Source organism: Mesoplodon densirostris, chromosome 5, assembly GCF_025265405.1.
Source record: "Mesoplodon densirostris isolate mMesDen1 chromosome 5, mMesDen1 primary haplotype, whole genome shotgun sequence".
Lineage (NCBI taxonomy): Eukaryota > Metazoa > Chordata > Mammalia > Artiodactyla > Ziphiidae > Mesoplodon > Mesoplodon densirostris.
In genome coordinates this window covers 126,315,926-126,339,753 of record NC_082665.1, presented here as the reverse complement: position 1 = coordinate 126,339,753, position 23,828 = coordinate 126,315,926, and the positions used below count along the sequence as shown (strand labels likewise).

Below are 23,828 nucleotides of genomic sequence, written 5' to 3'. Positions count from 1 at the left end.
TGGACATGTTAATTTGGGGTTGACTGGGATATGTGCTCGTGGTGATGTCCAGTAAGGAGTCGGGCTTGTCCAATCTTCTTCAATATGCAAACAAACTGTTCTAAGACTCTAGTTCTAATCCAGGCCTGGGGTGAGAAAGTGGAAGGCCACTGTGGATTAAGAACCTAGGAACTAAAGATATCGACCAGGAATAAAGTCAGCCTCAAGAAATAAAGTCCAAAAAACAAAAAGCCTGTACCTTTCAAGCAGTGACTTGGGGCGGCAGGATGGGAGTGGGGATGGCGAGACTCTCCAGGGCAGGTAGGAAGAGCTGGAGAGATGGCTTGAGATACCTTACCCTTGAGTGGGAAGACAACTCTACATTAATTGAGAGTCACTCTTTTCATTTTTTTTCTTTTTTTTTTTCTCTTTTCATTTTTTAAGTCTTATTATGCAGGCATAAGGCAGGCTATTCAATGAATGATCCTTCTTTCAGAAATTTCAAAGACAAGTTTGTTACTTAACACAATTGGTGACCTTATTGCTTCACAATTCTTCAGAATCATAGAGTGAGTTCTGACTGAGGTTCCAGGTGATGTAGTAAACATTCCACGCAGAGAGGTCCACCAGCAGGTCAGGGGACCCTCCCGCCGGCATCACCACCATCACCACTATCACCCACCCCTCCACTCCTGCCACTGCCAACACTAGCCAGGTTGGAGGAACAGAGGCTGGGAAAGGTGGTAAAGAGAGGGCAAAGGATGGTGGCAATCCCAAAGGAACATGGAAGTTAATAGCGCTTTCAGGTAACGTTTCTTCATTTGTATTGGATAACAAATGTAGTCAATGAACAATTATATCTGCAGTTTTCTTTTTCCTCCACTTTCTTAGTCATCAAATGAAACTTTGGCTTCCTGTTAGACTATGTACGTGGAGGAGTGGTATATTCCTCTGACTGCCTTATACAAAAAGGATTTCTTTCTCTCTCTCTCTACTTTTATTCTGCTATATTTTTCATGATAGTACTTATCTCTGATATTATGTGTTTCCATGTTTCCTTTACTTATTGTCTGTCTTTCATATCAGAATATAAGTTTCATTACAGAAAATGCCTTCGTTCACATCTCTATCCCAAGCAGATAAACCAGTACCTGGCAAATTGCAGACATCCAAGTGTTTGTTGAATGAATGAACGAATATATGAAGATGCATTACATTCTAAGAATGGCTCCATGTGAGAGAGAGTTGTATTATGGTTATATATAGGAAAATAAAATTCTGATATAACTTTATTTTTATCTGATGACTTTAGGTCTAGCTATAGAATTGGTATGCCTTATATATTATCCCAACAGTTCCACAAGCCTCAGAAAAACTGTATCCTTTATATGAATATTACCAAATAATAGCAAGTTAAAAATATTTGATATACATTTTGGTCAGAAGAGCTGAAAAGCTTTGCCGGTACCCATTTTTTCCACTACTCTGTGTGCCTGTCCGCCTCCTTGGCTGGGTCCTCTTCAGCCTTCTGCCTGCTAGCTGGTCATCCCTTTGGTTTGGCCTTGGAGCCCTTGCTCCTCTTTCTCAACTGAGCATTTTTCTAGGTCAGCTTCTCAAGTGTCATGGTGCCATTCCTAGCCAGATGAAGTTTGGGCCCCTGGTTGAGCCCTGTCATGGGGCTCTGTTCTGGCTTCATCTGACCTGTCTGGTTCTTTGTATGAGCACATGGGTGGGACTACAGACTCCTCCGCTCATAGCTTCAAGGGCAAGACACCAGCCTTATTCGTAAGCTGCACTGTAGCTGCACAGTAGCTGGCCTGTTGTAGGTATTGAAGAAGTGAATGGATGTTGACTAAATACTGAAATATCGATGAGTGAGGTTGATAGAACTGGGGGATTTGCTTTAAAATACTCCAGTAAAAATGAGTAAAATGAAATAACGTGGCTGAGGACACAGAGGAAACGAGAGTGAAAAAACGTTGGTAATGGTTGAAGCTGGTGATGGGTATATGGGGCCTCATTATATGTTTCTATTTTTGTGTGATTTTAAAATTTTTCATTAAAAAAGAAACAAGTTTCTTTTAGATTCTTATGGTGGTTTTCTGCTGCTAAATCCAAATATTTGTACATTTTATAGACAACATTAAAAAAATATACTGTTTTAATTAAGATAACTGAATAAAGAAAAAGTTAAAAATAGAAAAGCAAAACAAAAAAAGAAACCAGAATTGGTTGGTGAGGCAAAGCCAGGGAAACTTGCTAATAGGCTAATAGTTCAATGAGCATTTATGAAGTGGAAATTTGTAAATGAAATTTTACTGTAGGGATGAGTAGCTGTATCCAATAGAGTTGTGCACATCAGGGAATTAAATACACATAAGGAAAGGAGCAGACTAAATATACCCATATCAAATACAATTCATATATGAGTTGAGTTGAAGTTAGCTAATTTTTTAAAATTAAATTGAAGTATGGTTGATTTACAATGTTGTGTTAAGTTTCTGCTGTACAGCAAAGTAATTCAGTTATACATATGTATACTTTTTAAATATTCTTTTCCATTAGGGTTTATCACAGGATATTGAATATAGTTCCCTGTGTTATACAGTAGGGCCTTGTTGTTTATCTATTTTATATATAGTAGTTTGTATCTGTTAATCCCAAACTCCTAATTTATCCCCCCCACCCCCTTTTCCCTTTGGTAACCATAAGTTTGTTTTCATTTTAAAAATTTATTTTATTGAAGTATAGTTGATTTACAATGTTGTGTTAATTTCTACTGTACAGCAAAGTGATTCAGTTATACATACATATATCTTTTTCATATTCTTTTCCATTATGTTTATCACAGGATACTGAATATAGTTTCCTGTGCTGTACAGTAGGACCTTGTTGTCTATCCATCCTATATATATATAATACTAGTTTGCATCTGGAAGTTAGCTGGTTTTAAGATATCACATTTCATAAACATTTAAAATCACTAACTTTGATTTTTCAGGTTTTAAAATATTTTGTAACCAAAGCATTTTTTTTCAGGTCTCTCATACCTCCACAGGCCCTTTCAAAGATCTCTTGCCCTAGGAATTGCCCATAAAAATGGATACAAATGGCTTCATGTGCTGAGTACTGTTGTAGATGCTTCAGATAGGAAGGAGTGTAAGAAGGGGTGTCTGCTTTCTGGAAATGTATCATCCAGCTCCTTTCCTTTCCACAGGCCATACCTCTTTCCCTTTGCAGTCCTAAAAAATTCTGTCCTTACTATCCATTCTTTTCATCATTCTGCTTGGTTTTGGCATATCCCATTCATTTTCTTGAGAACTCTTTAATTAGGACAAAAGTGGGTTTTTTAAATTATTATATTTCTTTATATAATATTATTATATAAATAAAATTATTTTATTATTAGGACAAAATCGAATACAAAAATAATTATGCTTATATTTGAAATCACATTCCTAGATCTCAAGCATATACCTTCACTTGCCTAGAAAAAATATTGTGCTGATTTATCTGAGTATTCGTTCTTAGAGGTCTAGCTGACTTTATGGAGATTTTGCCGAATTTCATTTGGGCCTACACAGGCCAATCACCAATTCCTTAAGTACTTACTATGTGTTTTGGGGGGGAATCACAGAAAGAGGAATAAGAATATTCTAGGCCGATATAAAATATCAAGGAGCCAAAGCAAATTGCAAAGATAGGGGCCTGCTTGAAGAGATTTTCAGTGCATCATTCCAGGCATGTAAATATCTTTTATCCTGTTTGCAGAGTGTTTTGGAAATCAAGGCAATTGTACACAAGAAAACTGACATATGATTCAGATGAGGGAGTCCCACTTACATGGAGAAGAAAGCATTTTAAAAGGAAAAAGACGAGACCATCACAAAGTGCAGGTCTACAATGAGATGATCACATTTCCCTGTTCCATATGCAAGCATGAAATTGACCTACCTGGAATATTCCTCCATAAAAAGCAGCATGTAGCTCTGGCTACACTGGGCTTTCAGTGGATGGATGGGAAGAAACCAGGGCTCTCAGCGATTGTTGATGAGAGGCAGTCCATCATTGCTAAACTATTGTCATCTTCTGCATTTACTGAAAAAATCTTACATAGCATTAATAATGCTTTTGAGCTCCTTTGGAAGAAACAAATACCAGCATACTATAAGATTATTGATAACATTCACAAGAGTTCAATATATCCTCAAAAAATCTGTCACCTATTAATTAAAGGAGCAGCCATCTGCGAAGACAGGAATTCTACATGGAGAGCTGTCATGAATGATAAATTCACTGTCGTGAATAATTTTGGCAACAAACCCAATGTGTGTTTTTTTGGTTTGTTTGATGGACATCACGGTGCCTCGGCAGCAGACTTGACTTCAATGGAACTCCCAGTTTTACTTCTCCATCAACTTTCCGGACTTGATCCTTCCTACGAAATGACCCCTGAAGAGCAAAAAGTAATCAATTCTTTTCACACAGTGTTTAGAGAAGACTACAGAGCTATAGAAGACTCCTTCTCCTCCATAAAGAAGAAGACAAAAGCATTGAAATGTGAGTATGAGAACATACACAAAGCCTTTGCAAAAGCATTTTGGAGAATGGACAGGCTTTTACGTCTTGGAAGGAAAGAAGTGTCCAGGGCTCGATGGAGCGGCTGTTCTGCAGTTACTTGCATATTGGAAGGCAACATTAAAAGTCCCAAAGCTAAGATGTCTTGGAGAAGATTCAGTGACCTTGATGCTTTGGTCCCTTTCCAGGGGATGCCGAAAATAATTTCTGGAGTGCTACATATTGCAAACACTGGTATGTATATTGAATGGTACCAGGTTACACCTTAACATGTTTTATTCCTGGCAGCAAAACCTCTCTTGCTTCCAGAATTATCTAGTGACCTATTATTTAATGACTTACTAGTGCCTAGATATTTCACTGACCAATTTAAGAAACGATCAATAACCACAGTTTAAATGTAGATTTGCAGGCACAAAATGAATTGTAATTATGTCTCAAGGAGGCACGTATATGAAATAATGTGACCAAAACATGACGTTTTCTAAATGGGGTAGCAACACATCTATTGATAAAGGCAAAGCAAATCTGTTACATTTGCTCAGATCGGAATGAAACCAAAACATTTCCCACACTTGCCTTTTTCGGGAGAATGGAAAGTTTTTTGAGTGTTGTTAGTATAGCTGCTCAAACTGGTCAGTTTTTCTGGTAACTAACATATTTGCAGCAGGTCACTCTTGTGCTCACTGGCCAAGTTGCATCGATTTCATCTTAGGAAAAACAATCGTTCATGATTCAGTTTTATAGGCGTGTATTTCCTTCTCCAAAAATTTTGGCTGGATTCTTTTAATTTTATTTCAAGAAGCAATTCTTTTGACATGCTGTGCTAAAGTTCTAGCTAAGGAGCTTGCCAAAATGGAAAGCCCAGAGGTAAGAGTTTTAGCCAAGTTAACCCAAGTTCCATGAGATGCTTAACTAGGGTTCCACCACCCCTTTCCTTGGTAAAATTATTAATGACAGTGTCCACTTACTGAATATTGCATACAGAGTAATTTCTCATGTAGTCTTCCAAGAACTCTGATATCTAAAGATATCTAAGTATTGTTTTTAAAAATATATATATTCAACATGTAACACTGTGTAAGTTTAAGAAGCACAACATGTTAATTTGATACATTTTTATATTGTAAACATGATTGCCATTGTAGCGATAATTACCATTTCTATCACATTACATAATCATCATTTCTTTATAGTGGTTGAAAAAAATTAAGTTCTAGTCTCTTAGCAAGTTTGATGATTAAAATATATACGTTCTCTCTCTTCCCAATATTGTGTATTAGACCTCTAAGACATATTTCCTGCTCATTGCAAGTTTGGACCCTTAAACCATATCTGTTCTCCTTCCCAACCCCTGCCGCCATTTCTAAGTGATGTTGACCCAATTGTCCAGATGAGAAAATAGAACCTCGGAGAGGTGAAATTATTTGTTCAAGGTGTCAGAGGTAATAGGAATTGGAGCTGGAAATCAAACTGCCTCTGAAGGGGATTGCTTCCAGAGTCTGAGGAGTCTGGGACTCAGGGAGTGGGACTTTGGCCCACACCAGGGCCAGATATACTCACCAAGACCATGACAATGTCAAGGTCCCTGGAAGCTGGCCTGTTTCTGATCTAACTCTGGTTGTGAGCCCAAAATGAGAACACCAGATTAAGCAATACCACGGAGCCAAGTGCAATGCCAATTTCCTTGGAGCATTTGCCATTTCTCAGGCCCTACCCTGAGGTTCCAAAGTGCTTCAGAGCAGGCCTACTTCATGGATGGAGAGTTTTCGGATTTCAGAATAATCTGGGAACAGACCCATATCCTTGAACTTTGAACCTCTATTAGAAAATATCATTTGATATCATGGTTCCTGGGAAATTAAAGGAAAATATATGAGATACTTAATAAGTAGACACTATCATCAAATGTTCAGTTTACTATGATTCATTACTTCCAAACCCACTGTTGTTTGGCAGGTTCTAATTTCCAGGTCAAACATTTTTTGGATCTAATTTACAGGCTTACATACATAACTGTGTTAAAATGTTTTCATTAGGGCATCCTTCATTCTAATAGAAACAAATAAGTAGGGGGAAAAAATCCAACTTGTGAAAGGGAGGTCATGATTTATGATACAAAAGTGCTCCTAAAAGAAAGTAATTTAAATGAGTTGCAAAAAATAAATGTTCACACAAATTTATCAAGGGCATGTTTTGTATTTTATAAAACAAGACCTATAAAGATAGCAAGGGAATTCATTTTTCTTGTTTGAAATTTGTCAAATACCAGTATCATCACAACTCTGGAATTAAAACCAAGAAAAAACTCCACCTCACTTTATAATGAAACATGAGTGTGGTGATACAGTCATTGAATAAGTGTTGAATTTGTGCATGTGGAAAAAGATCCTTCCAGACATTCTTGACTTTTTGCTCTTAGCACTTCTCATTTATATTGCATTTTTTTTTTTTTTTTTTTGCTGTACGTGGGCCTCTCACTGTTGTGGCCTCTCCCATTGCGGAGCACAGGCTCCGGCTGCGCAGGCTCAGCAGCCATGGCTCATGGGCCCAGCCGCTCCGCGGCATGTGGGATCCTCCCAGACCGGGGCACGAACCCGTGTCCCCTGCATCGGCAGGCGGACTCTCAACCACTGCGCCACCAGGGAAGCCCTATATTGCATTTTATCACTTCTCCTAGTGCTGTCTTATTTTACTTCAGTTAATCCTCACAGGATTAAAACTCAAACATATTGATACAGCATACATAATTACACTTTTTTCACAACATCAAATAAACCACAAATTTTTATATTTCTAATTAACCACACTAGTTCCTTATAAACATATGGGATTCTTATTTGATCCCTTAAATCCTTTTCCCCAGTGATTTTATATTTAGTACCTTTATTGAGATACAACGCACAAAGCACACAGTTCATCCAGGTAAAGTCTACAGTTCAATGATTTTTAGTATATTCACTGATACAGCCTTTTCTCCCCATCTTTTTATCTTTGAATCAAGTGTCTTCTTAGAGAACATATAGTTGGATCTTGTTTGTATTCCTTTACTGTGGTTGCTGTTATAAATTTACCATAGATTTGGTGGCTTACACAACAGAAATTTATTCTCTTACAGTTCAAGAAGTTCTAAACCAGCATAACTGGCCCAATGTCTTCATGGCAGTGCTCCCTCCAGAGGATGTGGGAAAGAATTTGTTCCTTGCTCCTTCCACCTTCTGCTTGGCTGCCAGTGTTCCTTGGGTTGTGGCTACATCACTCTGATCTCAAATGTGCCTCCATATGCACATTTCCTCCTTCTGTGTCTGTAGCCAAATCTCCCTCTTGTGGTTGAATTTAGAACCCACCCAGACAATCCAGTGTTAAGCATCTCAGGATCATTAATCACATCTTCAAAGTCTTTGCCATATAAGGTAATAGTTACAGGCTCCAGAGATGAGGTTCTGATATCTTTGGGGATTTTATTCAGCCAGCCACCATGTTTGTTTATTTGTTTTTCCATTCTGCTAAACTTTGCCTTTTGATTCAAGTATTTAATTCATTTACATTTAAGGTAATTAATTATAGGGTAGGATATATGTCAGACATTTTGCTGTTTGTTTTCTATATATATATATCTTTTGTTTTTCTATTTCTCTATTACTGCTTTCTTTTTTTTTCCTCAACTAAGATTAGTCATCCTTTTCTTTTTATTTAATTTTATATATATTTTTATACAGCAGGTTCTTATTAGTCATCCATTTTATACACATCAGTGTATACATGTCAATCCCAAGCTCCCAATTCATCACACCAACTCCCCCACTCCCTGCCGCTTTCCCCCCTTGGTGTTCATATGTTTGTTCTCTACATCTGTGTCTCAATTTCTGTCCTGCAAACCAGTTCATCAGTACCATTTTTCTAGGTTCCACATACATGTGTTAATATACGATATTTGTTTTTCTCTTTCTGACTTACTTCACTCTGTATGACAGTCTCTAGATCCATCCACATCTCAACAAATGACTCAATTTCGTTCCTTTTTACAGCTGAGTAATATTCCATTGTATATATGTATCACATCTTCTTTATCCATTCGTCTGTCGATGGGCATTTAGGTTAGTTCCATGACCTGGCTATTGTAAATAGTGCTGCAATGAACACTGCAGTGCATGTGTCTTTTTGAATTATGGTTTCTCTTTTTGAATTATGGTTTTCTCTGGGTATATGCCCAGTAGTGAGATCGCTGGATCATATGGTAATTCCATTTTTAGTTTTTTAAGGAAACTTCATACTGTTCTCCATAGTGGCTGTATCAATTTACATTCCCACCAACAGTGCAAGATGGTCCCCTTTTCTCCACACCCTCTCCAGCATTTGTTGTTTGTAGATTTTCTGATGATGCCCATTCTAACTCGTGTGAGGTGATACCTCATTGTAGTTTTGCTTTGCATTTCTCTAATAATTAGTGAGGTTGAGCAACTTTTCATGTGCTTCTTGGCCAGCTGTATGTCTTCTTTGGAGAAATGTCTATTTAGGTCTTCTGCCCATTTTTGGATTGGGTTGTTTGCTTCTTTAATATTGAGCTGCATGAGCTGTTTATATATTTTGGAGATTAATCCTTTGTCCAATGATTTATTGGCAAATATTTTCTCCCATTCTTAGGGTTGTCTTTTCGTCTTGTTTATGGTTTCCTTTGCTGTGCAAAAGCTTTGAAGTTACATTAGGTCCCATTTTTTTATTTTTGTTTTTATTTCCATTACTCTAGGAGGTGGATCAAAGACAATCCTACTGTGATTTATGTCAAAGAGTGTTCTTCCTATGTTTTCCTCTAAGAGTTTTATAGTGTCTGGTCTTATGTTTAGGTCGCTAATCCATTTTGAGTTTATTTTTGTGTATAGTGTTAGGGAGTGTTCTAATTTCATTCTCTTACATGTAGCTGTCCAGTTTTCCCTTCACCACTTATTGAAGAGACTGTCTTTCTCCATTGTATATTGTTGCCTCCTTTGTCATAGATTAGTTGACCATAGGTGCATGGGTTTATCTCTGGGCTTTTTACCTTGTTCCATTGATCTATATTTCTGTTTTTGTGCCAGTACAATATTGTCTTGATTACTGTAGCTTTGTAGTATAGTCTGAGGTGAGTAAGTCTGATTCCTCCAGCTCCGTTTTTTTCCCTCAAGACTGCTTTGGCTATTCGGGGTCTTTAGTGTCTCCATAAAAATTTTAAGATTTTTTGTTCTAGTTCCGTAAAAAATGCCATTGGTAATTTGATAGGGATTGCATTGAATCTGTAGATTGCTTTGGATAGTATAATCATTTTCACAATATTGATTCTTCCAATCCAAGAACATGGTATATCTCTCCATCTCTTTGTATCACCTTTAATTGCTTTCATCAGTGTCTTATAGTTTTCTGCATACAGGTCTTTTGTCTCCCTAGGTAAGTTTATCCCTTTTGTCTCCCTAGATAGGTTTATTCTTTTTGTTGCAATGGTAAATGGGAGTGTTTCCTTAATTTCTCTTTCTGGTTTTTCATCATTAGAGTATAAGAATGTAAGATATTTCTGTGCATTAGTTTCGTATCCTGCAACTTTACCAAATTCATTGATTAGCTCTAGTAGTTTTCTGGTGGCATTTTTAGGATTCTCTATGTATAGTATCATGTCATCTGCAAACAGTGACAGTTTTACTTCTTCTTTTCAAATTTGTATTCCTCTTATTTCTTTTTCTTCTCTGATTGCCATGGCTAGGACTTCCAAAACTATGTTGAATAATAATGGTGAGAGTGGACATCCTTGTCTTGTTCCTGATCTTAGAGGAAATGCTTTCAGTTTTTCACCATTGAGAATGATGTTTGCTGTGGCTTTGTCATATATGGCCTTTATTATGTTGAGGTAGGTTCCCTCTATGCGCACTTTCTGGAGAGTTTTTATCATAAATTGGTGTTGAATTTTGACAAAAGTTTTTCTACATCTGTTGAGATGATCATATGGTTTTTCTTCTTCAATTTGTTAATATGGTGTATCACATTGATTGATTTGTGTATATTGAAGAATCCTTGGGGCTTCCCTGGTGGTGCAGTGGTTGAGAGTACGCCTGCCAATGCAGGGGACATGGGTTTGTGCCCCGGTTTGGGAGGATCCCACATGCCGCGGAGCGGCTGGGCCCTTGAGCCACGGCCGCTGAGCCTGCACGTCCAGAGCCTGTGCTCCTCAACGGGAGAGGCCACAACAGTGAGTGGCTCGCGTACCGCAAAAAAAAAAAAAAAAAAAAAAAGAATCCTTGCATCCCTGGGATAAATCTCGCTTGATCATGGTGTATGATCCTTTTAATGTGTTGTTGGATTCTGTTTGCTAGTAGTTTGTTGAGGATTTTTGCATCTGTATTCATCAGTGATATTGGTCTGTAATCTTTTTTTGTAGTATCTTTGTCTGGTTTTGCTATCAGGGTGATGGTGGCCTCTTAGAATGAGTTTGGCAGTGTTCCTTCCTCTGCAATTTTTTCGAAGAGTTTGAGAAGGATGGCTGTTAGCTCTTCTCTAAATACTTGATAGAATTCACCTGTGAAGCCATCTGGTCCTGGACTTTTGTTTCTTGGAAGGTTTTTAATCACAGTTTCAATTTCATTACTTGTGATTGGTCTGTTCATGTTTTCTATTTCTTCCTGGTTCAGTCTTGGGAAGTTATACCTTTCTAAGAATTTGTCCATTTCTTCCAGGTTGTCCATTTTTTGGCATAGAGTTGCTTGTAGTAGTCTCTTAGGATGCTTTGTGTTTCTGCAGTGTCTGTTGTAAATTCTCCTTTTTCATTTCTAATTTTACTGATTTGAGTCCTCTCCCTCTTTTTCTTGATGAGTATTAGAGTATTTTGTATTAGATAGTTTCTAGTACATCATTTTATTTCCTGTATTTCTTTTACTATATATATATAGTCAAAGAAACTGTTGTGGCCTCACTGTTGTGGCCTCTCCCATTGCGGAGCACAGGCTCCGGATGCGCAGGCTCAGCAGCCATGGCTCACGGGCCCAGCCGCTCCACGGCATGTGGGATCTTCCCGCACTGGGGCACGAACCCATCTACCCTGCATCAGCAGGTGGACTCTCAACCACTGCGCCACCAGGGATGCCCCCTTTTACTATATATTTTTAAAATATATATTTTTTGTGGCTATTCTGAGGATTATAATAAAATCTTAAGTTAAAAACAATTTGGCTTGCATTAATGCCAACTTAATTTCAAAAGATATATGTGGCATCTTTGCTCCAATATAGCTCTATTTCCTGCAGCCTTCTTTTTACTTTATAGAATTACATCTTTACACATTACAAGCCTATAAAGTTTTATATCATTGTTTTATGCAGCTTTCTTCTAAATAAGACAGGATAATAAAAGTGTTAAAAGTAAAATACATTTTTTACTGCTTTATATTCACCGATATACAGTTGACTCCTGAACAACATGAGTTTGAACTGTGTGGGTCCACTTATATGCAGAATATTTTCAATAGTAAACACACTATTACACAATCCATGGTTGATTGAATCTGTGAATGTGGAACTGCAGATATGGAGGGCTATTGGACTTGAATATCCACAGATCTGTTGTGTGTCCTAGAACAGTGCTCCCCAGATTCTGAAAGACAATTGTAGTTACCTTTCTTTTTTTGTATGGGTTTGAGTTACAGTCTAGTGTTTTCATTTTTGCCTGAAGGACTCCCTTAAGTATTTCTTGTATGGAAAGTCTGCTAATGATGAATCCTCTCAGTCTTTTTTAACTGGGAATGTGTTAATTTCTTCATTTTTATTTATTTATTTTTTTTTGCTGTACGCGGGCCTCTCACTGCTGTGGCCTCTCCCGTTGCGGAGCACAGGCTCCGGACACACAGGCTCCGTGGCCATGGCTCGCGGGCCCAGCCGCTCCGCGGCATGTGGGATCTTCCGGGATCGGGGCACGAACCCGTGTCCCCTGCATCGGCAGGCGGACTCTCAACCACTGCGCCACCAGGGAAGCCCTCTTCATTTTTAAAAGGATAGTTTTGCATTTTGAATATCATCACATTTCCATCTAGCCTCCATGGTTTCTGATGAGACATAATTGTTGGTCTTATTGAGTATTCCTTGGCTGTATGTAATGAACCACTTTTCTCATTCTACTTTCAATATTCTTTCTTTCTCTTTGTCTTTTGACAGTTTGACTATGATGTGTTTAAGTACTGACTTCTAGTTTATACTCTTTGGAGTCTGTTGAGCTTCTCGTATGTTTTTATTCCAATTTGGGAAGGTTTTGGCTATTAGTTCTTCAAATATTCTTTTTTTCCCACTTCTGTCTTCTCCTTCCATTATGCATATGTTGGTATACTTGGTGGTGTCCCACAAGTCTCTGCGACGATGTTCACTTTACTTCATTCTTTTTTTTTTTCCCCTATTCTTCAGACTGGATAATCTCAATTTATCAATCAAGTTTGCTGATTCTTCTGCCAGATCAAACCTGATGCTGAGCTCATTCTAATGAATTTTTTGTTTAAGACATTGTACTTTTCAACTCCAGAATTTCGTGCTTCTTTGTTATAATTTCCATCTCTTTATTGATAAGTCTCTAGTTTGGTGGATCATTGTTCTCATGCTTTCCTTTAATTTTTAGCCCCATTTTCCTTTAAACATATTGATAAATTTAAAAACATTTTTTGTCCAGTTAATTCTAATGCTTAGACTTCCTCATGGACAGCTTCTATTGACTTACTTTCTTTCCTGTATATGGGCTATGCTTGCATTACTATGTTTCATTACTCTCTCATTACTCTTTTTTTGTTGAAAACTGGACATTTAGAATAATATAGATGTCCTCCCTCTCCAGGGTTTGTTGTTGTTACTGTTTGTTTTGTGACTTTTATGAACTAATTCTGTAGAGTCTATATTCTGTCATGTGCAGACACAATGTCTCTGCTTGGTTGGTTATCTTAGTGTTCAGCTAAGGACTAGATGGAGATTTCCTTAAATACCTACTACTAATATGCATGTCTTCCAGTCTTTGCTGAGGCTCTGTCTTTTTTGAGGCTTGTCTTGTAAAAAATGGCAGTCAGTTTACAACTCTATGCTTTTACTTCCTACTTGGGTTAATCATCAAGATTAGTCATAGGTGAGAAATTAAGTCTTGTTCAGGTCCTGGGCATGTATACAGCCTGCACACGTGCATGCCCTCTGTTTCCCCAGGAGTATGTTTGAGCTTTTCAAAACCCTCTATAGGTTTTCATTCCTCAGCTCTTTCTTATACTTTTTGGGGGGTCAGCCTCTTGTCATCCCCAGATGCTTTCACTGCCTCAGGCAAGTGTGATTTTAAACAATTGCTGCTGATTGTTTTTGGCAAACACATTGAGGATGAGTTATTTGCATAGAGTAAGCTCTGAGTCAAGTCAAATGATGACAAGATTTGAGAATGGAGCTTTCTTCAGGGACTTGCAAGATAGTTCACATAATGACAATTCTCCGGGGATAGATATTTTTAGGGAGGTCTAAAGCCACCCTTTCTCCTGCAGAGGCTGCTAGACTGTTGATTGCAGAGCTAGCATCACTATAAAATGTTTGGTTTTCAAGGCTACTGTAGAGCTGAAGAGAAGTGGTTGGAAGTAGGCCAGGTTACAAGGCCATGACCACTTGGTTTTACCTACTTTAAACTGTTTCTCTTCAATGTTTCTCAGGTTTTTGCAAGCCTTTGGTTAATTTCCAGCATTTTAGAAAAGTTGACTTTAACAATTTTTGCCCGTGCTCTCATTCCTTTTACTGAGGAGTAGATTTTCAGAGATCCTTACTCTGCAATATCTAATCTTTTCTTCTGCAATATTGAATCTGTTCATTTTAAATTTTGTATTTTTCATCTTCAGACGTTTGATTTTTAAAATTATCTTCCATGTCCGTATTTAACTTTTTGAACACAGGCAATGCACTTATAACATTGAGAGTTCTTGCCTACTAATTCCAACATCTGCATCAATTCTGGGCTGGTTTTAATTGATTTTTCATTTTATTATGGGTAGTATTTCCCTACTTATTTGCATGCTTGATGTTCTAGTTTCTTAGGGCTGCCATAACAAATTAGCCGAAACATGGCAGCTTAAAACAACGAAAATCCATTCTCACAGTTCTGGAGGCTAGTTGACCAAAATCAAGGTGTTTGCAAGGCCATATTTCTTTCCTCCACTGTTCAGCATCAGTTTGAAATAGTCCATTATTCTGGCAGTCTGTGTGGTGGGTGAGCAGCATATATTTATTTTCGGTTCAGTGTTTCAGTGAGGGCGTGGTTCTTTGGGCTCCTAGCTTTGTTGGGGAGAACCACTAGTTTTCCCCACCTTGAACAAGCCCTAGGTTTTGTTTCCTGTTCCATAACCCCGTGAAAAGTCTAAGCTCATTTATTCAGCTCAATAAATGCTCTCAGGTAAAAACTGGCTTTTGCTCTTGGCATACTCTGGGATTCAGCCATTATTCTTTTGACAGGAGAATTCTTTACTTTCTTACTAGCTCATCAATGTATATGACTTAAAAGTATATACAGGGCCTCCCTGGTGGCGCAGTGGTTGAGAGTCCGCCTGCCGATGCAGGGGATACGGGTTCGTGCCCCGGTCTGGGAGGATCCCATATGCCGCGGAGCGGCTGGGCCCGTGAGCCATGGCCGCTGGGCCTGCGCATCCGGAGCCTGCGCATCCGGAGCCTGTGCTCCGCAACGGGGGAGGCCACAACAGTGAGAGGCCCGCATACCACAAAAAAAAAAAAAAAAAAAAAAAAAAAAAAAAAAGTATATACATTATCCAGGATATTTTCCTATTCTCAGTGGGAGTCAATCCAAGACCCACAATGGCACATTACTTCTCCTTTGTAATATTTGAGTGTTTTAGTGTATCTGCTATTCCAGTATCTTTATGTCTAGATTATATATATTTGTTAATACCTTCTTTTAATGATGCCCCAGAAACTACGCTTTTTCCCTAGTGTCCTTGTTCTCTGTCCTGTGAGCTCACTCTGGATCCAGAGGCCAAGCATGAATTTACCCACTACTTCCCTATTACTCACAATTCTTTGTTCCTCAAGTCCCCTTTCTTCTCTCTTCTTCTCAAGGTTACCAATGACTCCTTTACCTAATCTTCACAACCTGTGAGGTAAGAATAATCCCATTTTAATAGAAGCTTGAGGCTCACCAAAGCCTTATTATATATGGTTATATCATTAGTGAGCCAGAACCCATGTCCTTTAGTCTATTACTTCAAATGAACACCAGCAGCTTCCTGTTTCTAAGGTGTCCCTTCATTCTTATGTGTCTTCACCTTCCTCATTCACAACTGAGGCTGTGTTTGCAGATCTTTTAATTTGTTGTGATTTTCCTATCTAGATGTGATTGTCCTTAGTGGTTAAATAAGTTGCTTTTAAAATTACTTCCAGCCCCATCTGTTTCCCCTAAAACCTAATTCAACTCCAGAATCACCTTATCTTAAGCAGGGGGTAAAAAAAAAAAAAAAAAAAAAATACACACACACACACACACACACACACACACACACACACACACACATTCTTAAATGACACTGACCTTTTATAGACTTTTCCTTCCCCCATCTCCCTTTTTTGGGGTATGTTGGTTTGTATATATGTGGACTCACATATATACAAACTGGATTCTGAGAATATAATCAACAAATATTTGACAGATAGTTGAGACTGATGTGTGAAGTACTGTTAGGCTCCAGTCAGAAAATGGTGAACTTGAGTTTCATGTTCACACATCTTACAAAACAATCAAAGGAATCTTTTGAACATACAGTGAAAACTAGCTCCACATCAATAAGGCTCTAATGCTAATCACCAGTAGGAAGAGTCAACACATGGCACCCATGCATACAATTTCAGCCTCTTTTGCCAAAATCAGAATCCTGAAAAAACTGGATATAAGTTGTTTTCCTAACCTCATCTACAGGTATTTCTACTATGCTTCCATTTTAGGGATACTTCACTAGGGTTTAAATTTTCCTTAGTTTGTTTATGCTGCTTTTCAACTGCTCCTTTTTCTTTGTCCAATAACTATTTCCTCATTTCCCAAGTTCCAAGTTCCTGCTCCCTACTCCCTTAAGCCTATAACTCTTTGTAAGGATTTTCTTGTAGTTTTTTTTAAATGGGTCTGAAATGAAACATTCATAGCTTCATCTCAATCTCTTTTGGATAGACTCTCTTCACCTGCTTTCCCCCTTCATGGAACACAAAAGAAAATAACCTTTGTTAAGTGTCTACTTATTAAGTTACCTTCTTAAACTTGACAAAAAATATTGCAGGTGGTAAACTGTTACTCACGGAAATAAAGTGACTTAATGAAAGTCACACAGACAAAACTGGAATTGAAGTCCCAAGTATCAAGCTCTCAAGTCTTTCCTCTTCCCCATGTTGCTGCTTCTAAGCCAAGCCATCTTTTTATCCCGGGCACTCATGCATCCTCGGGATGTTTCCTTTTCTCACCACCGTATAACATTTCTCTTACTCTTTCTTCCAGTTCTTTCCTAAAACTTCCGTTTAAATGACCTTCATGGCCCCATCTGGGAAAAAAAAAAAAAAAAAAAGATCTTGCCCATTCAGATCTTGAGTTCCGTTTGGGATTGATTCTAGAGGTCATTCTGAAGTTGACAGGGACACTCCTTTTCACAAACCAGAGACAACCCAGCAATTGCAGAAGGCAGTCATTGCCTTCTGCATAAGGAACACTTTGCCTGACTATACATGTCATCTATTTTATTTATTATTTATTTATTTTATTGCTGAGTTGGGTCTTTGTTGCTGCGCACAGGCTTTCTCTAGTTGTGGTGAGTGGGGGCTACTCGTTGCGGTGCACGGGCTTCTCATTGCGGTGGCTTCTCTTGTTGTGGAGCACGGGCTCCAGGCACACGGGCTTCAGTAGTTGTGGCTCGTGGGCTCTAGAGCAGGCTCAGTAGTGTGGCGCACAGGCTTAGTTGCTCCACAGCACGTGGGATCTTCTTGGCGCAGGGCTCGAACCCGTGTCCCCTACATTGGCAGGTGGATTCTTAACCACTGCGCCACCAGGGAAGGCCCCATACGTGTCACCTTAAAAAGGCTTAAATATCATCTCAAAGCAGTTCATTTTAGTCCCCATTAATGTCCTTAAACATGTTGCCCTTCCAGTAACAGTTCCTTTTTTTTTTTTTAATTGGAGTACAGTTGATTTACAATGTTGTTAGTTTCAGGTTCCACTTTTGTTCGATAACATTTTTCTGAACAGCACCATCTCTCCAACTACTGAAAGCTGGTAACTTTATGTCTAGGAATTTGAATACTTATTTATGCTCAGATTCATTGTTTTTGTGTAAAGGTCTTCTTCATCACAGTTCACTGCTTAGTTATTCCCATTTCTTCCAAACAGATATTACAGGAACCCTTTAAAGCCAATCTACGTCTCAAACTGTCATGTCTTGCTCCTCTCTCTTCCTTCAGTTCTCCAAGACACACGGATATAGTGTTATTTTTAAATCTCCCTCCAATTTCCCAACTTCCTTGAAGCTCTGTTCATTATTCTATTCTAGCTTTCAGCTTAATGTAGACAACCACTTTCAACAACCCCGATTGCAGCTGACAGCACATGCAACCCGAGGTTCAGAAAATAGAACTATTAACTCTGCATATCCACTTTTTTGCCACGTCTATTCCACTGATGCTCTTCCAGGGCCTCTTATTGTCCTCTATTTCCTGAGCTATGCACGAATAGTTGAGAAACACTGGGTACTTCTCCTTTATTTTCTTCTTCCTTCATGCAAATTCACACAGGTTAAGGATGTGAGTTAGTCAGAAGGCACCATTTATCAGGATGAATAAACTGTCCAAGTAATTAAATAACTCAAATCAGATAGCAAGTCAATGGCAGGGCAAAACCTGCAGCCATTACTTACTGTCCTCATTTTCTAGAAAATTTTATTGTGCTGAGCTTAAGGGATGTTCACAATAATAAAATCAACGAAAATGGCACTTCCTACTCTGTTGCACAGCAATTAAAAAAAAAAGGCAAAGAGTAGTACATAAGATATGTTTATCAAGCTCTCTGCAGAGGCAACTAAAATCAAAATACCAATGTATTACCCTTCCACTGTAACTACATAATCATATTAAATGCTTTTCAAATCACACAGAAGAAACATAATGCTTTTTCTTTTTGCTGAGTGAGCTTTGGCTTGCCACATGCAAATAAAACATTTAGAAGTCAGTGGATTGACTATTTTGAACCCCTGTATTTCCAGAGCTATGGTTGCACTATTTATATGTGTAGGTACACAAAGAAAGAAATTTTCTAATTTAAAAGAGGAACTGAACCATATGTTCTCCTAAGAGAACAATTCAGTCTACCCAGTTGGCATGTTCAATACCAACCCATGCTACTTTGCTGGTACAATAATAATTTAAAACTCAGCAGAAGTCAAGAATTATTTTACTGATTTCTGCAGAGTGTAAACAGAATGACTGGCAAAAAAGTTAATAGAAAATATTAATAACCAAACCACAAATAAAAGAGGTCATTCAGTTTTGAGGACTATCATTTATACAGCTATCAGGTTTCCAAAATATTTTCCACACAATCATCTTTTGGTCCCATCCAATAGCTCAGATATTAACAATTGCCATTATGTAAATGAGCCAATAGGCTCACTCTATGCCTGACACTAATGCTTCACCAGCTCAGGCTCTGTCCAACATATTAGGTGTGTGAACCTTACCTTCTGAAACCTAAATCCCTTTACCTAAAACGTTAGGGGATTAGAAATGAAGGCCTGCAACAACAAAATTCTGATTCCAGGTACGGTGCCATGTTTGAAATCAGAATATTCTAACGTAAATTTTGCCTATGATTCCAGCAATATTAACTCTCATAGGTATTATAAATATACAATTATGTTCCTAAAAACTTGGGAAAGTCAATTTTTCCTAACAAACTAAAAGATTCTCAGTCTTTTTTTGTATAACAAAGAAAATTTTGGTAATACAACCATCCTTCAATCTGTTCAGAGCATTATGTTCAGATTTTCTTAAGATTTTAATAAAGCACACATCACAGGTTCATCTGAATCATGAACTACAATCAGATTTTTAATACCTCAGTTTTCAATCAAAGGGTTTAACGTTGGTTAGCTATTATCCATGTAATACATTAATAACACCTATTTTTCTTCACGGGGCTGACTTAATTTCTTTTTAACACACATAACAAACCTAATAAGATGGGCATTAACAGTGGCTTTCTAATTTTTTAATCACCCATACCTATAATATATTCAGGTTTTAACTTTGACCAGTTAAAAATTTACCAAACTGCACTCTTAGAAAAAAATCAAAGTTTGTATTTTTAATTGAAAAGGCATTTATTAAAACATTTTTAAAATGTCTGCTCTATGGAATATATGTTGGTTATAAAAAAAGTTCAATTCTTGATTCTACAAATATGTAACGCTCAGAATCTGCTTCATAAAAAAATTATTTTTCATTATCTGTAGTTTGTTATTTTAATACTAAATTCAGTATTTTAAACACTAAATTGCTTAAAAATGAGGAATAAATTAGCCCCCCAGTTTGAAATCTGAATTACTGTAAATCTTCTAATAATGATATCAATACTACATATATTTTAAAAATATTTTTAAGCGGCCTGATTTCTATTTATGAAGTTAACAGCATGCTTTGATATAAATGGTTATAAATATCGAGGATCAATTTTTAAAAATAATCTTTTAGGTAATGTGCAAGCAGTCTTATGCAGAAATGGGAAAGGCTTCTGCCTAACCAAAGAACACACTACACGAAACACAGATGAAAGAAGAAGAGTACTTCAGAATGGAGCAATAATTAGTTCACATGAACCATACGGGCTCCTACAAGGGCAAATAAAAACCACACGAGGACTTGGATTTCACGGAAATCTCAAACTGAAAAAATTCATTATTCCAGCACCTCAAACTATTTCTGTGCCTATAGATGACTTATGTCAATTCCTTATCTTAGCTACTAATGGACTCTGGGAAGTTCTGGATACAAAGGAAGTCACTGCACTGACAATGACAGCTTTTCAAGTATATAAAGAAGCAAAGTGTTCTATCACAGGAAACAAATTGTCACCATCCAAAGGGTCTCTGCTTTTCCCAATCGATGAACAAAACACATCTAAACCAGAAACTAACATCCACATAGTGTTTCAGTGCAAATCTGAAGAATGTGTGTCAACTATAAATTCAAAAGAAAATTTGTCAGATTCAAAATATTCTATTCGTAACCTTAAAAATACAGGAACATTTCCACCAAAAATGACTAAGCGTGATCCTTGCAGTGAGAAAGAAACTGATGGACCAACCAGTGTAGATGGTGTGCCAAAAGACTCAAGTGAAAAAGAGAAAGGATCATGCACTAAGAGTTTCTATGGAGGTGCTGCCGAGTATATCAGCCATGAACTTGTAAGTGCTGCTTTGGCGGCTGGCTCCAGAGACAACATTACAGTCATGGTCACACTTTTCAATGGAAGCGAGTATCTCCAGAGAGCAAAAACATGAAGACAATTCTTCAGTGAACCAGATGCTAGGATAACATCAACACCACACAAATCATTTTTAAGAATGTAGTAAAGGAAATATAAAAGCAGATTGTGGGTTATACAGTACCATTTATATATGTTCACTGTTTCATGCCAAAAAAGAGAAAAACCAGTACCTGCTTTTTATACCACTTTATTCCAACCTGAGCACCTCAATATAAAACTAAACACTGGTGAACTGTTTTCCTTACTAATTTTGAATTGCTGTAAATGTACAAGTTCTGCTAGCAGTTCAACATTTAAATAGATTAAATCATCTCTGACACATGGTAGATTTCATATAATGAAAATACCTAAAACAATTAGTGCAATATACTGAACTGATCAAAATAAAATGAACTTTGGAAAACAAGGCTGCAAGACTGTTACTAACATATCCAATACTTATGTTACAAATTACTGGTACATTGTTTATTATGGTTCTAGCCAGGTAAGAACAATTCAAGCCCCTTTCTTTCAAAGGGGGAGAGAAGGAAAAAATTAGCTGTTTAGTAACTGTACATTTTGTATACTTTTAAGCAACTCTTAAATATTACAGAAAAGTAATAAACATATATGGAGACTACAATGCAGTACCCTATTTACAGTACAGCTGAAGATCGAATTTGAAATAATCAAGTTTGAATGTACATAATTGTTAGTGCATTGACTATTTCTATGTCCAAAGGGCACAAAAGCCCCTCCCTACTCCCAAACAACAAAAGCTATGTAATGGCCAGCAGTGATTAAACAGAAATCACAGACACCTGGTTTGTTTCATTTTTGTTGAAGAACTTACATGTTTGAAGGGAACACTATTCTTTAAGATGCATTTTATCAGTTTTCATATTCCTAAAATAAGACAGGGTTACATATGATTTTTTTTTAATCCCATTTAAAAAATAACAGGACTAGCTATAATTTAGATGCCATTGATGTTCATTTTTTCCCCCTGAAGATGTGGGAATGTTTCCTTGTGGCTAATTTGTTAAAATGTGGAATGTGTACTTTAAATAAGGATACTAAGAGAAATTACAGGTGGCCTGAATATCGGAGCTAAGCATAAATATCTTTAGAACCTCCTTCCAAAGAAAGAATTTTTTCTGAAAAGCCCAAATGAGTAAGTTCCAAATCTTTTTCACAGAACTGGCTGGTTAACTGTGGGTTCAGAGTCATCTGTTTATATCCCTGGTGAAGAGAAATGAGTCCCGCTAACATTCCAAGGAAATAAGTGTACACACAGCTCTCATTTTCCCCTTTCACTGCTGAAACATTAGTCAGAGGGTCACATGCATGTTATTAAAAATTAAGTTCAAAACACTTAAAATAATTCTGTATTAGAAACTTGACTATCGTAAGTCTCTTCTTTTTGGAAGTCATACTGGGCTGGTTAAATGCTCCAATTCCACTGTTATTAACAATTAGGAAGCAGAAGAACATTCCAGTTAGTTTAAACTGGAGGTTTAGTTACTACAGCACTGACTCCTGGCTGGCTGCGTGGGTTCAGTAAGGTCTACTCCTCTTCCTCTGGCAGAATTTGCTCCTGGATTCTGTGGTTCATTCTTCGGCAACTTTTTAGCTGAGAGATAAATTATCAGAATAAACACAATTAGAATAGCTGTATTTAATTCTTTATATAGATTCACTTAACAATACCAGAAAAGTTGTACTTTAAAGAAAATCTAAGTAAGTTCCTAAAGATAATGACCAGCCATTATGTTTATAATAAAGAAGCTCAGCTGCAACCCATCAATGTTCTCTGGACTGCCACAAACTTTCTGGAACAAGTCAGGATATAAACAAATACTATCATCCCAGGAGAACTTGTCCTCTACTGTGCAAATTATTACCCCACATCACGACAGACTGTACCTCCTATTTTCTTCACTTATAGACTTTACCCTTCAAACATCTATCATTTTCCTCTCTTGTGGCTGATTAAGAATCCTAATCTGATTCATCAGTAGCTCTGCCTGATATACATGGACTTGATCCTGAAGGCACTATCTCAAAAAAACATTTCCCAATCTTGAGCCAGATAATCATGGCTTGCCACACATTTGGACAAAGCCCCACAACTGGCAGTTATGGCTTTATCTTTGCTAAGTTCTATGGAGCTTAACAGCTCTTCTCTGGAGTATGGCTCCCAGTGATGAGAAAATGTACCAGCTAGATGTAGTCTGCTTGGATCCCAAAGATCCTTGATGTGTTGGGATTCATTAAACATTAAATATCTCTAAGAGCACCGACTGTAAGGGTGGCTAGACACACTGGTTTCTATCAGCCTTGGGGATACATCACTGAGGTAAGACTCTAGCTTTACCTTAGCCGTGAGGTTACACAAAAGCTGAACAAGATCTACTTCAAAATCTAAATGCCTAGTTGTGTTCTGGATCTTTTACAGTTTCTTTGTTGTAATATTCTATGATAGCATTAATCATCTTTAGAATCCTAGATGCTGGGCTGGGCAATGGATCTGGGAGCCAGGAGCACTGAGGTTTGGGAAGAAAAGCGTTCCCTTGGGCCACTTCTCTAGGAATGGCTCTAGGGATGGTAGTGTATATGGTAATAAAATGGTAAATTTCCAGTCAAATGTATTTACAAACAAAGCCCAGCCAGGACAAGACTAGGCTAACATTACAAACTTTATTATAATTAATACCAAATTAGGTTTTGGACTAAGTGATCATTTCTCCCTTTGG

The 23,828-nt window shown here is 37.6% G+C and overlaps 2 protein-coding genes across 3 annotated transcripts in view; one reads left to right on the top strand and one right to left on the bottom strand.

Annotated features, from left to right (window-relative positions):
• Positions 1-762: 762 nt before the first annotated feature.
• On the top strand, positions 763-21,106 carry PP2D1 (protein phosphatase 2C like domain containing 1). The gene is given in 4 exon segments (XM_060098865.1): positions 763-785; positions 3,751-3,858; positions 3,860-4,791; positions 20,298-21,106. Coding segments are annotated over 4 exon segments (1,872 nt in total).
• A 41-nt stretch (positions 21,107-21,147) lies between these two features.
• Positions 21,148-23,828, bottom strand: part of RAB5A (RAB5A, member RAS oncogene family) — a 32,765-nt gene continuing 30,084 nt past the window's right edge. The window contains exon 5 of one of the 2 annotated variants that reach the window (XM_060099481.1): positions 21,148-22,705. In XM_060099481.1, coding sequence (XP_059955464.1) covers positions 22,590-22,705 — 116 coding nt within the window. In that variant the 3' untranslated portion in view covers positions 21,148-22,589. The remainder of the gene's footprint in view (positions 22,706-23,828) is intronic. The other variant, XM_060099479.1, reaches the window with a different exon arrangement.